This window comes from Nomascus leucogenys, chromosome 19 (assembly GCF_006542625.1).
Source record: "Nomascus leucogenys isolate Asia chromosome 19, Asia_NLE_v1, whole genome shotgun sequence".
Lineage (NCBI taxonomy): Eukaryota > Metazoa > Chordata > Mammalia > Primates > Hylobatidae > Nomascus > Nomascus leucogenys.
This window is the reverse complement of record NC_044399.1, coordinates 3,226,127-3,239,172: the sequence shown is the minus strand read 5'-3', so window position 1 is coordinate 3,239,172 and position 13,046 is coordinate 3,226,127. Positions and strand designations below refer to the sequence as shown.

General features: G+C 43.9%; 1 protein-coding gene across 1 annotated transcript; it reads right to left on the bottom strand.

Annotated features, from left to right (window-relative positions):
• Positions 1 to 5,029: 5,029 nt before the first annotated feature.
• Positions 5,030 to 10,959, bottom strand: RPS7 (ribosomal protein S7). Its single transcript, XM_003276538.4, has 7 exons — positions 10,819 to 10,959; positions 10,477 to 10,569; positions 10,273 to 10,344; positions 9,523 to 9,666; positions 8,416 to 8,480; positions 5,713 to 5,863; positions 5,030 to 5,144 (listed from the first exon to the last, which is right to left on the bottom strand). Exons 2-7 carry the CDS (start codon positions 10,549 to 10,551, stop codon positions 5,067 to 5,069), a joined length of 585 nt encoding a protein of 194 aa, XP_003276586.1. The 5' UTR covers positions 10,552 to 10,569; positions 10,819 to 10,959; the 3' UTR covers positions 5,030 to 5,066.
• Positions 10,960 to 13,046: the final 2,087 nt, after the last annotated feature.

Below are 13,046 nucleotides of genomic sequence, written 5' to 3'. Positions count from 1 at the left end.
TTAGGGATTCAACTATCAGAGGTCCTCAAACTTGAGCTTGCATCAGAATCGACTGGAAAACTTCTTAAAACACATGGCTGGGCCCCACCCTAAAGCTGCTGATGTGATGCGCTGCTGGTGGGACCTCAGTGTTCTTGTTTTTAAAACTTTCCGAGCGTTGGAAACCACTGCCTACCTCCCAGGGTCCTTGTAAGGATTTGAGCTAATCCTTCAAGAGTCTACCCCGGTGTCTGACCCACATGGACTGACACTCAGTGAAGACATAGGAGCTGTCCTGGTGTCCCCAAACACCATCCTACTCACCCCCAACTGTCTGCCACACTAGATGCTCCTGCTCCAGCACAGGCCTTAAAACTGAAAATCAAGTTAACCCCAGGCCAGGCATGCTGGCTCATGCCTGTAATTCCAGCACTTTGGGAGGCCAAGGAGGGAGGCTCACTTGAACCCAGGAGTTCAAAATCAGCCTGGGCAACCTAGCAAGACCCCCATCTTTACAAAAAAAAATTTTTTTTTAATTAGCTGGGTGTGCGCCCATAGTACCAGCTACTCAGGAGGCTGAGGCAGGAGGATCGCTTGAGCTGGGGAGTTTGAGGCTGCAGTGAGCCATGATCACACCTCTGCATTCCAGCCTGGGTGACAGAGCAAGACTCTTGTCTTAAAAAAATAAAATCTGTAACTGGTTTGGTTTTCTTTTTTTGTTTTTTTTTGTTTTGAGACAGAGTCTCGCTCTGTCACCCAGGCTGGAGTGCAGTGGTGCGATCTCGGCTCACTGCAAGCTCCGCCTCCCGGGTTCATGCCATTCTCCTGCCTCAGCCTCTCCGAGTAGCTGGGACTACAGGCGCCCGTCACCACACCCGGCTAATTTTTTGTATTTTTAGTAGAGACGGGGTTTCACCGTGGTTTCGATCTCCTGACCTCGTGATCCGCCCACCTCAGCCTCCCAAAGTGCTGGGATTACAAGCGTGAGCCACCACGCCCGGCCACTGGTTTGGTTTTCAAGGACAGGAAAACACATTCATTCATCTTTACTAAGTGCCAAATACTCTGAAAACTTGTCTATATTTACTGATTCTTTAAACTTGTATTACTTAAAGTCAGTGACTTTTAGAATTAGAGGGACCGTCAGACTCAGCTAGCCCAGGCTAACCCTTTCATTTCCCAGTGGGAAACCTGAGGTCCACGAAGGAATGATGAAGCTCATCTTCAGGCCACCAAACACAGGGAGTGACTCCCCACCCAACACATCAAACTCCCCAAGAGCTTTAGGCGAAGTCTTAGCCATGTCAGGTTAAGACGTGGTCAGCGCTGCTTTCAGGGCCCGTGAGTGGAACGGTCAGGTACTATCACAAGCGCGCAGCATGCCAGACATCACAGTTGGGAATAAAACTGGCAGAATGCAAAGGGAGCTCTGTCGGATAATGATTTAAAAGCTGAGTAAGGAGTGATTTGCTCTACTTTCAAGAGGAAGCTTAGGCCATTTCAGATCCAGACAATTAACAGCACGCTGACTTTAACGGTGGCCTCGTTAAGTATTACAGAGCACGGCCCTGATTTTATCTGTATAGCATTTTGAGTAAAATGTGATTGCTAGAGGCATTCAGACTAAACTTCATTACAGTCACTCACCCACTGTTGCCGCCATTGATTATAGTGAGAAAATTCAATGGAGTTAAAGCATTTCCAACAGCTCATCTAGCAATAACAGGAATCTTAGGAACCAGGCCCATCTCCAGTCATTGAAATGTCTCTTTCACTAGGCTGTGGTTGCATTGTCCTGTTATAAATTTTAATAAATATCAAGTCTAATACCTGCTTTACAGGTCTAGTATCATCTCAGTGCCTGAAAACATTCAAGATGCTGTACTAGGGCCAGGCGCGGTGGCTCACGCTTGTAATCCCAACACTTTGGGAGGCCAAGGTGGGCGGATCACGAGGTCAGGAGATCGAGACCACGGTGAAACCCCATCTCTACTAAAAATACAAAAAATTAGCCGGGCGTGGTGACGGGCGCCTGTAGTCCCAGCTACTCGGAGAGGCTGAGGCAGGAGAATGGCGTGAACTCGGGAGGCAGAGCTTGCAGTGAGCCGAGATCGCGCCACTGCACTCCAGCCTGGGTGACAGAGCCAGACTCCGTCTCAAAAAAAAAAAAAAAAAAAAAAAAAAAGATGCTGTACTAAAACTGTGTGACTTTGTGTACCTTCACTGGTTCCTTTACTATGTTGTATGAATCACGGAGAAAAGGCTGCATTAACTAGAAGGGAAAAGGATTTTTTAAAATCACCATTACTTCCCATAGCAAATGCATACATTCATGCCTGCAGGTTTACTGTCTAATCTTTGTTCAACACAATCATGAAAAAGTTTATATTTACCTTTCAAAAATATTTGATATATTTAAGCTTTCTTGACAAAAAAAGATATACTTAAGCTTACTTGACAAAGTTTACCGATGAAAATTGTGCGTGTTTAGCACACTAGGCCCCAAACTCTTCTATTGTGCACTCCAAGTAAAATTTTTGAGCACCTCCAATGCGTAGTTAATACAGAATGCACCACAGCACTAACAGGTTATGTAGGTTATAAAAACACACAAGTTTTAAATGAGTAACAATAGTAATAATATCTAAATCTTTTTGTTCACCAAGGTATTAATTTTAGTGAAAGCAATGATTGTTATACTTTGATATAACAATAATTATCACAGCTAAAAGGTTCCTAAATGATATGTTTAGAATTTGCTTCAAAAATCTCCAGCAAAAAAAGGGTGAGAATAGATTAAACAAGATTAGCAACGTATCAGTACTTGCTCAAGCTGGGTGTTGGGACAGAGGCCCACTACTGATTCTGTTATACTTTTGAGTATGACACAAAACTTCCATTATGAGGGTTTTTTTTTTTAAGACCCCTTACAAAGACAGATGCAGACAGAAGCCTATCTTTGGCTATGCTTCCCATTTGGCAAAGGTGAAGTTTTTGTTGAAAAATCAACCAAAATGTTCCATCTTTCTTGGTATTCTGGTCATCTTTGTTCTTGCCAAGTAATCAGAAGGGATTATTAACAAATAGATTCAAAGCCAACTGAGACTCTTCATAAGCATCTTAAATAGGTAAGAATATTTCTGAGTTTTTATGTTATTGATACCTTACAGGTCAATGTAGCTTTCCCCTAAAAGGGAAGCCTTTCCCAATGGACATCTTAATATAAGCTCATTCTTTATACTAATTTCAAAAAACAATTGTTTTCTCACATAATGTTAAAGTTTCTTCTTTTCCTGGAGATGCGTTCTTTAATGTCTACTAGGTATGCTACTGATAGCCACTGGCATCATAGGAAAATCAAGAAATTCAGAACTTTTTTTTTTTTGATACAGAGTCTCGCTCTTATCGCCCATGCTGGAGTGCAGTGGCGACATCTTGGCTCACTGCAAACTCCACCTCCTGGGCTCAAGCAATTCTCCTCCTCAGCCTCCCCAGTAATTTTTGTATTTTTAATAGAGACGGGGTTTTACCATGTTGGCCAGGCTGGTCTCAAACTCCTGACCTCAGCTGATCTGCCTGCCTCGGCCTCCCCAAGTGCTGGGATTACAGGGATGAGTGAACCACCACGCCCGGCCCATAACATTTTTTAAAAGGAAAATGCATAACATTCTAGGACAGCCTGTGTAAATCTTGTTTCCCAAACCAGTGAATCTGTGAATTCCAATACACTAAATGTTTGAGATGACAGAGATGAAGCCTCCCAAAAAGCCACTAAACACAGATCACCAGGAAACGGGGGGATGGGGGGAGAAGGGTACTTCATGCTGGAGAAGAGTGAGAATAGGTTTGCAGCACCCCGGGCCTAAGTGAATACCTCATTCCAGAGAAACCAGGGCGACCCCGACAGGGACAGCGCAGAGACAGCAGAAATGGGGAAGGGACCCATGGACTACTGAGGATAAAGGGCCAGCCCTGGTAACTGACTGCTTAACAGGCATCTCCCTCACTACCCACTCATCTACAAAGGCGTCAGCCAAGTATGATCAAGAGCACTTGCCAAAGCTTTGAAAACATCCTGTGTGCCTGCACCACCACGTGAATTCGGCCTGGACAACAGCCTCAGGAGCCTGACAGTTCTACTCCTAAGAGGCCTGACCCTCATCTGCAAAATGGGAAAATACTATTGGTGTCGCCTCAGAGGCTTCCTGGAATGAGTCTACCTGTGGGAATAATTTGATGTAAAACATGTTATCTGGGGGGTTGTTCACTGATTGTCTCTTCACCCTATAGAAGCAGGAAGGTAAACTTTACAAGGTCATTTTAAGGCTTATCAATACCTGAAAGCAATCTGGCACAAAGCCAAAACTGAGGAAATAATTCTCTAGTAAGACATCTGCTCCACTCTACAAAGACCTGGTCCAACTAGTCACCTGACACCACACCAGGGTCCTCACTTCAGAGCTTTCATTTCACCCAGGGCCTTCGTTTGATGAACTGGAAAACTAAGGAAGTGGGGAATTGGAATACCCAAGTTTACACACCACTTAGCATCTACTAAAATCTATTAATCAGACTCTGACATTTAACTTGTGAAAGTCCATTTAACACCTAACATGAATTTACGTATAAAAAAATTCAAGAAATCTGACGGAATGAGAAGTGGAGGTGTTGGTTTAATGGGTAATTTCAGTTCTACAACATGAATAAAAAAGTTCCAGAGTTCTGCTTCCCAACTTTGTAGATATACTTAAGGCTACTGAGCTGTAAAGTTAAAAATGGGTAATACGGTAAATTTCACGTATATCACAATAAAAAAATACCTGGTATATTTTTAGTTTGAACCATGCAAAAGTGCCAATATTCAGTTATTTCTGCAGCATCATGTGATGACACTTGTACCCCTGAATACAAGCAGAACCTCACAGGCATCAAGCTTTCTGGCACAGACACCCCTCCTGGTGAAATCCTCTGGCCCACAGGACGCCACTGATAATGAAGACAGCTGCATATCCGTGAGTTTGGAATTTTGAAAAACATAACTGAAACAGAGTACTGTGAATATATATTTTTTATTTAGTCATTTTTGTTTACAACTGAAACTCTGGGAATTCAAAATTAACATCCTTGCCCGTGAGCTTCTTATAGACACCAGAAAAAGTTTCAACCTACAAGAAAAGAAGGAATTCATCACAAAACTTTGAAATACACACTCAGCTTAAAACCTAATAGCTTCGTGAAATTATTTCGTGCCCTGTATGGTTTTTCTCCTCAGCAACTAAGTACTGAGAAGATAAGGCGCACACACAACATGTCCGCAGCAGTCTTGTGACCGGGGACAAGCTCCTCTCCAATGTTGTGGGACAGGACTGTACACTACGGCACCGGGGAAGCCATCAGGGGACCCCAGCAGTCACCCACATGGTTATGTCCTCCCAAGACACTGATGCCATCACCACCCACCCCTAACTCACCAAGAATATACAGCCTAACTAAAAGTCAGACCACAGAATGAGTCTACTTCCAAAAGGTACAGAGAATTTCAAGTGTTCAATTCTTGAAACATCTCCATTTAACACCTGACACATAATCCAAAGGAGAGCGGGCTGAAGTGCAGGTAAAAGAACTAGTCGAGTTTACTATCGTCATTGCTATGGTGGCGCATGGAGACTGGTTACACTAAAATCCACTCTCACTGTGGCTGAACCTGTCCATGATAAAATGTTGACCTATTACCTTGTGTTCCACATTGTTCTGCTGTGCTTTGTCCAAATGAACCTTTATGAGCCGGCTGCCATCTAGTTTGACGCGGATTCTCTTGCCCACAATTTCGCTTGGGAAGACCAAGTCCTCAAGGATGGCATCGTGCACAGCTGTCAGAGTACGGCTAAAAGAATAGTTAAAAAGGTAAGCAACCTAGCAATGCCTGCCCTCTGGTGAACTCCAGAGGGCACCTCTTTAAGTCAAAATGAAAATGCAAATCCCAGGTTCCTGAAGTCAAATTAACACTCATTTTCAAATAAGCTTGTTATATTTCACATACCAAACTAAAGCGTACCTAGAATAGGGTAATAGGGTAATAGCTTTTACCTACCTAGAATAGGGTAATAGCTTATTGATTTATTTCAAAAGCTCAGTCAATTTTAAATGTTACTCTGGGGTAAACTGCAAACTCACCAAGGCAATGAGTGACCATCTCTAGAGAATGTGAGATTAGTGAGGACTCTTACACATCTTTATTTTCACTTGTATCATTTCTCAACTAAATCACTACAATAACGTTTAATACTCTTGCTCATCTCCAAAACCACCCCCCTTCCAATGTCGAGATAATCTTTCTAAAAAACTGATATGATCACATAATTTACTTATAAAAGACCTTCAAGAGCTCTCCTAGACCTCCCAGATATCATCCAAACTCCTTGTTCTCTAAGATCAAATGAGGCAATCTTCCACCCCAAGGCACTGTTCTATCACCAGCTCTAGGATAGCTGCCCCTCCCCACACATGTGGGTCTTTGATTTCCAACCCATCAGTGTCACAAAAACTGCCACTGCAATCTCGCTCCTCTCATCTGAATATCACTAGCAAGTTCAAAACCTACCTACCTGCCACCTAACAAATGAGAAGTTTCAATTAACTGCAAGCTTTTGGGGCAGCTACCACGTACCACAAGACATCAGGATTAAGTCAAGAAACGGTTCTTTGTTTCAGCATTTACGGAGCTGCCTTACATATGGTTATCTGTCTAGGTCTCACCCCACGGTAGCTAACAATAACACTACAGTCTACTCATTTGGATTTCCTATCTGGCAGCGCCCATATACACAGTTAACATCTTCTGGTGGCTCTCAATTTTACTGCCAACATCTTAATATGCCACAGCCACAAAGGGCAAAAGCCGGAAGAAAGTCCATTTCCCAAAACCCTCATCACCTTTCAGAAAGCAAATCAAGACAAATGCATTATTCATTGCGACTCATTAATTAAGCATATTCTTACAATACTAGGAAAGCACCCAAATACGGAAATTAGATTCCAATGTCATCTATAATCTTTTAAAATGGAAAGCAATGGCACCACAACTCAATCATCACAAACCACAGGGACTGCAGCGCTTCAGAGGAAAAACCCTGCTATACCCAAAAACTATCCATTTCAGCATTTCACCTGAGTTAGATAAAGATAGCTCTACTGAATAGGGAAGATAAATCTGAAAGCAGGAAGCCAGATTGGAAAAGTGATAGAATCACTATGACCTACCAGCTAGGCTTAGTGTGAAGGAGGGAAGGCTTTCAATGTACAAACTAACTAGGTCCCACCAGAAACACTGTGAAGCCACTGTCTGAGAAAATTTGGAAAACAGAGGTTTGTACTGAGGGGAACTAAAGCTATGGGTTTGAGGGACAGTCCTTTTGCTGTGTAGAAAGCACAGGGACTGTTCTTATGTCCTAACTCAGGTTCTCAGAACTGAGTTTCCAAAACCCTCTTCAAGTGTCATGATTTAGGGAAAAAATAAAAAATCCTAAGTTCTTATGCCACTCTGCCTATAAAAGTTTTTCAAAGTACTAAGCCACAGAATTCAAGCTCTAGAAAACCTGGCACCTACCTTTCCACATACCACAGTTCGATACAATAACACATTACTAGATTCCCACACTATTTTCTAGCAGTTTTCAGAACAAGACTGAGTTGAAAAAAAAAAAAAATTCTTAGCATTACTAGTATTAGTTGCAATGAGCAAGTTATCCCAGCCTTAGATCAGTTTTCTCATCCACTGAGGATAACAATACAAATTATACATGTTATAGGGTACAGGCATAACTAGAATTTTTTTTTTTCTTAAACTCATCCCTAGGGAAAAGTCCACAGGGATTTAATAATTCTCATTTGTAAAACAACATACTAATCAGAGACTAACAAAATACCAAAATATCTAGTTCAAGAAGACAACTACCAATATTTGAGTTTATGCGATAACCTGTAAGTCAATCAAGTTCATGAATCATTTTCCATCAGCATCTTCAACTGCAGTGATTTTAACCTGTAATGTTATCACCAAAATCCTACATTTTTTTTAACTCCAACCCACAGCAAAAATAAACATACGAGATAAATCCAAGCCCACGTCAACTATGTCTAGCATGCTATATCACTTTTCCTTCTCCTCATTCCTAGCCTGTGCACAAATAATCGGAGGAAATCATCTCATCTTGTGACAGCACTGACCTAATAGACACACAATGGCTACTTGAATACATGTATGTTTTACATCTAGAATTCTAAAACATATCATGTGCAACTATACAGGAAACCATTTAAATGCTGCTACTCAAAAAATCTCACTTGAACATCTGTTTTCATAAACTACAACTTACACAAATTAAGAGTTGTTAATAAGAGGGGTACACACACTTCTGAAACTACTAAAATACTCACCTCCTGGGACGTTTTTGCTTATTTTTTGTACGGCTTTTTCGAGTTGGCTTAGGCAGGATTCTCCTCTGTAAGGTAAAAATTAACATGCAACAAAATGAAAAAAGACCTTAAATTGACAAAAAGCTCTACCATACTGCTTTAAAAGCAAGGATAAGTTCAAAGTTCGAGAAGGCTAAACAACTTAGACCAACAATTGACTGAGGGAACCGTTCTATGGAGTTACTTCCTGATTCTTGAATAACTCATTCAGAATCCACAGCCTCTACTAATACGCCAGTGGGAAAAAATCTCCCAGATACGCCTTTCCCCATGCCTATGACCCAGAATACTACTTTTATCCTGGAACTTCATTCCCCAGACTTCAGTTCGCACCAATCCCCGATCTGAACTGTAACAGGTTTCTTTTTTTTTTTTTGAGATGGAGTCTCGCTCTGTCGCCCAGGCTGAAGTTCAGTGGGCTATCTCGGCTCACTGCAAGCTCCGCCTTGCTGGTTCAGGCCATTCTCCAGCCTCAGCCTCCCGAGTAGCTGGGACTACAGGCGCGTGCCACCACACCCGGCTAATTTTTGGTATTTTTTCATAGAGACAGGTTTTCACCGTGTTAGCCAGGATGGTGTCGATTTCCTGACCTCGTGATCCGCCTGCCTCAGCCTCCCAACGTGCTGGGATTACAGGCATGAGCCACCGCGCCCGGCCTGTAACAGATTTCTTAGTTTGATCATCTCTGTAAGCAACCCACTAGACTTGTGGAAATTTAAATATGCGAAATCATTTTCATAATTCAAAACACAGCAGTCTGTCACTTTACAGATTTGTTTCAACTCCTAAAGAGTGTACTTTGTCTTTCTTTTTAAAATTTATTTTTCTATTTTTTGTAGACAGGGTCTAACCACGTTGCCCAGGCTGGTCTCTAAAGTGATCCACCCGCCTCCACCTCCCGTGCTGGGATTACAGGCCTAAGCCACCGCGTTCCACCTGTACTTTATCTTTCTACCCAATTGGATTCATAAAAGGATTGTTTTCATGATTCCAACTATTAATTCAGTCTAAATACAAGCAATTTTAGCAAAATTCACCAACAGAAACGTGCTGCAACAGAACACATACCTGAGCGATAAAGACGACATGCTTCCCACTGAACTTTTTCTCCAATTCGCGTACTAGCCGGACTTGGATTTTCTGGAAAGATTTCAGTTGAGGAACGGGAACAAAGATTATGATAGCTTTCCGACCACCACCAACTTCAATTTCCTAAAGAAAAAAACAAAAATCCACTTTGTTAACTGCTTCAGAAAGTGAAAGTAAACGTTGTGGTCAAATTAGAGGATAAGACCTTATCACTAACACCGTAGCTGCATTACAAACGAATACTAGTTTTGAGTTAATGATAAATGCACCCTTCGGAGATGTTCTCATCTCTCTCCAACCTTCACATTTCCTTATTCCAGGAAGGGAGACTGTCCAGGCCAGGAGGCCAATCACTGCCACTTCTGCACCCCCGCCTGCGGCAACTCCGGGCTAAGTGTAGAAAGTCTCATTCTGGGCTCCCCATAGCTCTTTGCTGTATCTATAACTAAGTAAGGGCAAATAAGGTCCGAAAACCGGCCCAGGCCCTCCCTACTCCACGTCTCTCCACCGCCCGCACGTGGACAGCTTAAGCTGCAGGGTACCTGCAACCCCACTCCCTGCACCTGGGCGGCATCACTCCCAAACAACACGGCCGAACCTGAGTTCAGGTTAGGCGGCCAGGCGGCAAGTCATCATCAACCGTAACCCAGGTCATCTAACAACCCTCCCAGGCACTGAGCGGGGAGACGCGCCGCAACCTCCCTCCCAGCCGAGGGAGCGCCAGCTTACCTTGGCTGCCGTAATATTCAGCTCCCTGAGCTGAGCCTTGAGGTCCGAGTTCATCTCCAGCTCCAGAAGAGCCTAAGAAGCAACGAACAGCAGGGCCGACCCTCAGCGCGCGTCCGAGCATCCCGGGCCCAGCACACCCGCGGCCGCCTTCCCTCCCGAGCGGGGCGCCTCCCCCCATCCCAGACCCCAGGGAAACCCTCTCACCTGGGAGATGCCGGACTCGAACTCGTCCGGCTTCTCGCCATTGGGCTTCACGATCTTGGCGCTCGAACTGAACATGGCCTTCTCCTGGGAGAACTAAAGGCACAGCGGTCAGCGTTACGCGGCCGGGGCTGCAGGCGCCGCCGGCTCGCCCTCCCGCCCGCACCCCCCGGCCAGGCCCCGCTCGCCCCGCAGACCCGCAGAAGCCATCGGAGGGCACAGGGCGGGTAATCGGTTGTATCCCCACCAGGTGAGCAAGGCCCGCCGCTCCAGCGCCTGACTCCAAAAGGCGTTTTCCTCAACCCAATAAGAAAAGTTCCGTCCGAGAGCAGGCCGCCAACCTACCTTGCCGAGCGCCGGCTTAGGAAGAGACCCAAATCTCGCGAGAGCACGTCAAAATCCGGCGGCCGAAGGGAAGAAGCGGAAACAGCGCGAGGAGGAGGGCGGAAACCGGAACATCACCGAGAAGCGGTAGGCGGCTAGAGAGTCCCAGGAAGCGGCTCTGGGGACGAGTGTCTTGGTAACGCTTTTCCGCCCTAGGATGCGTACTTTGGTGCCGTTTCCGAGCGTTTCGGTACCGGCTTCCAAGGTTCCTGTCTTCAGTGCAGGTTGCAGGCGGGAACCGGCCTCGTCCCAGCCCTGGGCTTGGGCGAGAGAAGGAGGCCGAAGAAAACCAACTTCGGCAACCTCCAGAGACAGGACGTTTAAAAAAGGCTAACTTGGCTGGGCGCTGAGGCTCACGCTTGTAATCCCAGCACTTTGGGAGGCCGAGGCAGGAGGATCACTTGAGCTCAGGAACCAGCCTGGGCAACATGGCGAGACCCCATGTCTACAAAAAAAAAAAAAAAAAAAAATTAGCCAGTCATGGTGGCGCGCGCCTGCAGTCCCAGCTACCCCGGAGGCCGACGCGGGAGGATCGCTGCAGCCGAAAGATCGAGGCTGCCGTGAGCGGAGGTTGCACCACTGCACTCCAGCCTGGGCGACAGCGCAAGACCCTGTCTAAAAATAAATTTTAAAAAAATTGTGAGGCCTTCATTCTATGCTAGTACTGTACTAGGTGCTAATTACTAAGTAAAACCGACTGAACTCTTGCCCTCACGGAGCTTACCGTTTAGTGGAGAAGACATTACCTAAACAGTGTGACTAAATATATAATGACATATTGTAATAACTTACATAACAGTAAAATGAGAGGTTGGGGAGGGATTATTTATGCTTCAAGAAGTCGGGAATCTTGGAACGGAATGGCATTAGACTGAGACACGGAAAAGCCGCAGGATCTATCTCTGGGGAAGAGCATTCCAGACAGGGAGGAACTCCTGCCGAGTGATCCCGCTGTGGACAGGTAATTTAATCTGAGCTTCAGTTTCCTCGTCTGTCAAATGTCATGCAAAAGTTACTTTCAGCCGTGGGCCAGGCACTGTGAAAAATGCAGAAGCCACACTAGGTGCCCTCTCTCAGGATTCCCAACCACCTTTACTAAGCAGAGATGGTATTCATCTCACATTTTTAATGCTAGATATGCTCCTGCCCGGTGCTTCTCTAATAATGTTTTTTAAAGGGCAAGTGACTGTCTCCTTGGAAAATTAAGGATAACTTGAAGTTTCTTCCAAATAGAAAGTAAACTACAGCGGCGTCTACAATCTCATATGGGCAGTCGTTCTGAGCCCCATTGTCGAACTAGGTCCATTTCCTTACTCCATATGCACTTTTCGACCTGGCTTTTATCTCTGCTGCTCTATAAAAGTAGTAATCTAAAAGTTCATCCAGTAAAGCTTTTTCTCTGTGAACCTATCACTTGAGAAAAAAAATTAAATTTATTTCTGGTTTCCAGTCCTTTGTTGAATAGGAGTGGTGAGCAAGGACATCCGTGCATTGTTCTCCATCTTAGGGGAAAACCATTCAGTCTTTCACCATTAAGTATAATATTAGCTCTAGGATTTTGCAGATATTTTTAATCAAATTCAGGAAGTTCCCTCTATTTCTATTTCTGAGGGGTTTTTTAAAAATCATGAATGGATGTTGGAGTATGTCACATGCATTGTTTCTATGAACTAATATGATTATGTGAGTTTTTCTTCTTAGCCTGTTAATGTGCTGTTAATATACATAAATGCTTTTCTTTTCTACTTCTTTAGCTTTAAGCCTCATGAGATCCTAAGAAATTTGATTTTTAAAACTTAGAACCTGATAGAAGATAGAGATTGCACATGTATTTTTAATAGGTAGTTTCAGGATCATAATTACAACTTAGAGGATCATTCTGCTAATTTTATGTTAGGAAATGCCTACTAATCATTACATTAGATTTTTTTTCCTAGTTTTACTAGTACTAGCTTCTTTATTATTTAACCATACAATAAGTGAGTCGATAATACCAACATGATTGACAACGAACGGAAATATCATCTATCCAATCCACTTACTTTTAGAACACTTTGTTAACTCTTTTATGTATCATTATGGACATGTGACATTTCAGATTTGCTGTACATCAGTCAGTCTCAGCCAGCATTCTCCTTTGATCCTCACATTGTCTCAATTGTGACCAGGAGGGGCCCCTCTTAGATAAG

Excerpts from the sequence above, each read along its gene's own strand:
- RPS7 (XM_003276538.4), bottom strand. The coding sequence starts at position 10,551 with ATGTTCAGTTCGAGCGCCAAGATCGTGAAGCCCAATGGCGAGAAGCCG. Across the intron at positions 9,667-10,272 it reads TGAATATTACGGCAGCCAAG|GAAATTGAAGTTGGTGGTGG; the intron begins GTAAGCTGGCGC and ends TTTTTTCTTTAG. Across the intron at positions 5,145-5,712 it reads AGAACAATGTGGAACACAAG|GTTGAAACTTTTTCTGGTGT; the intron begins GTAATAGGTCAA and ends CTTTTCTTGTAG.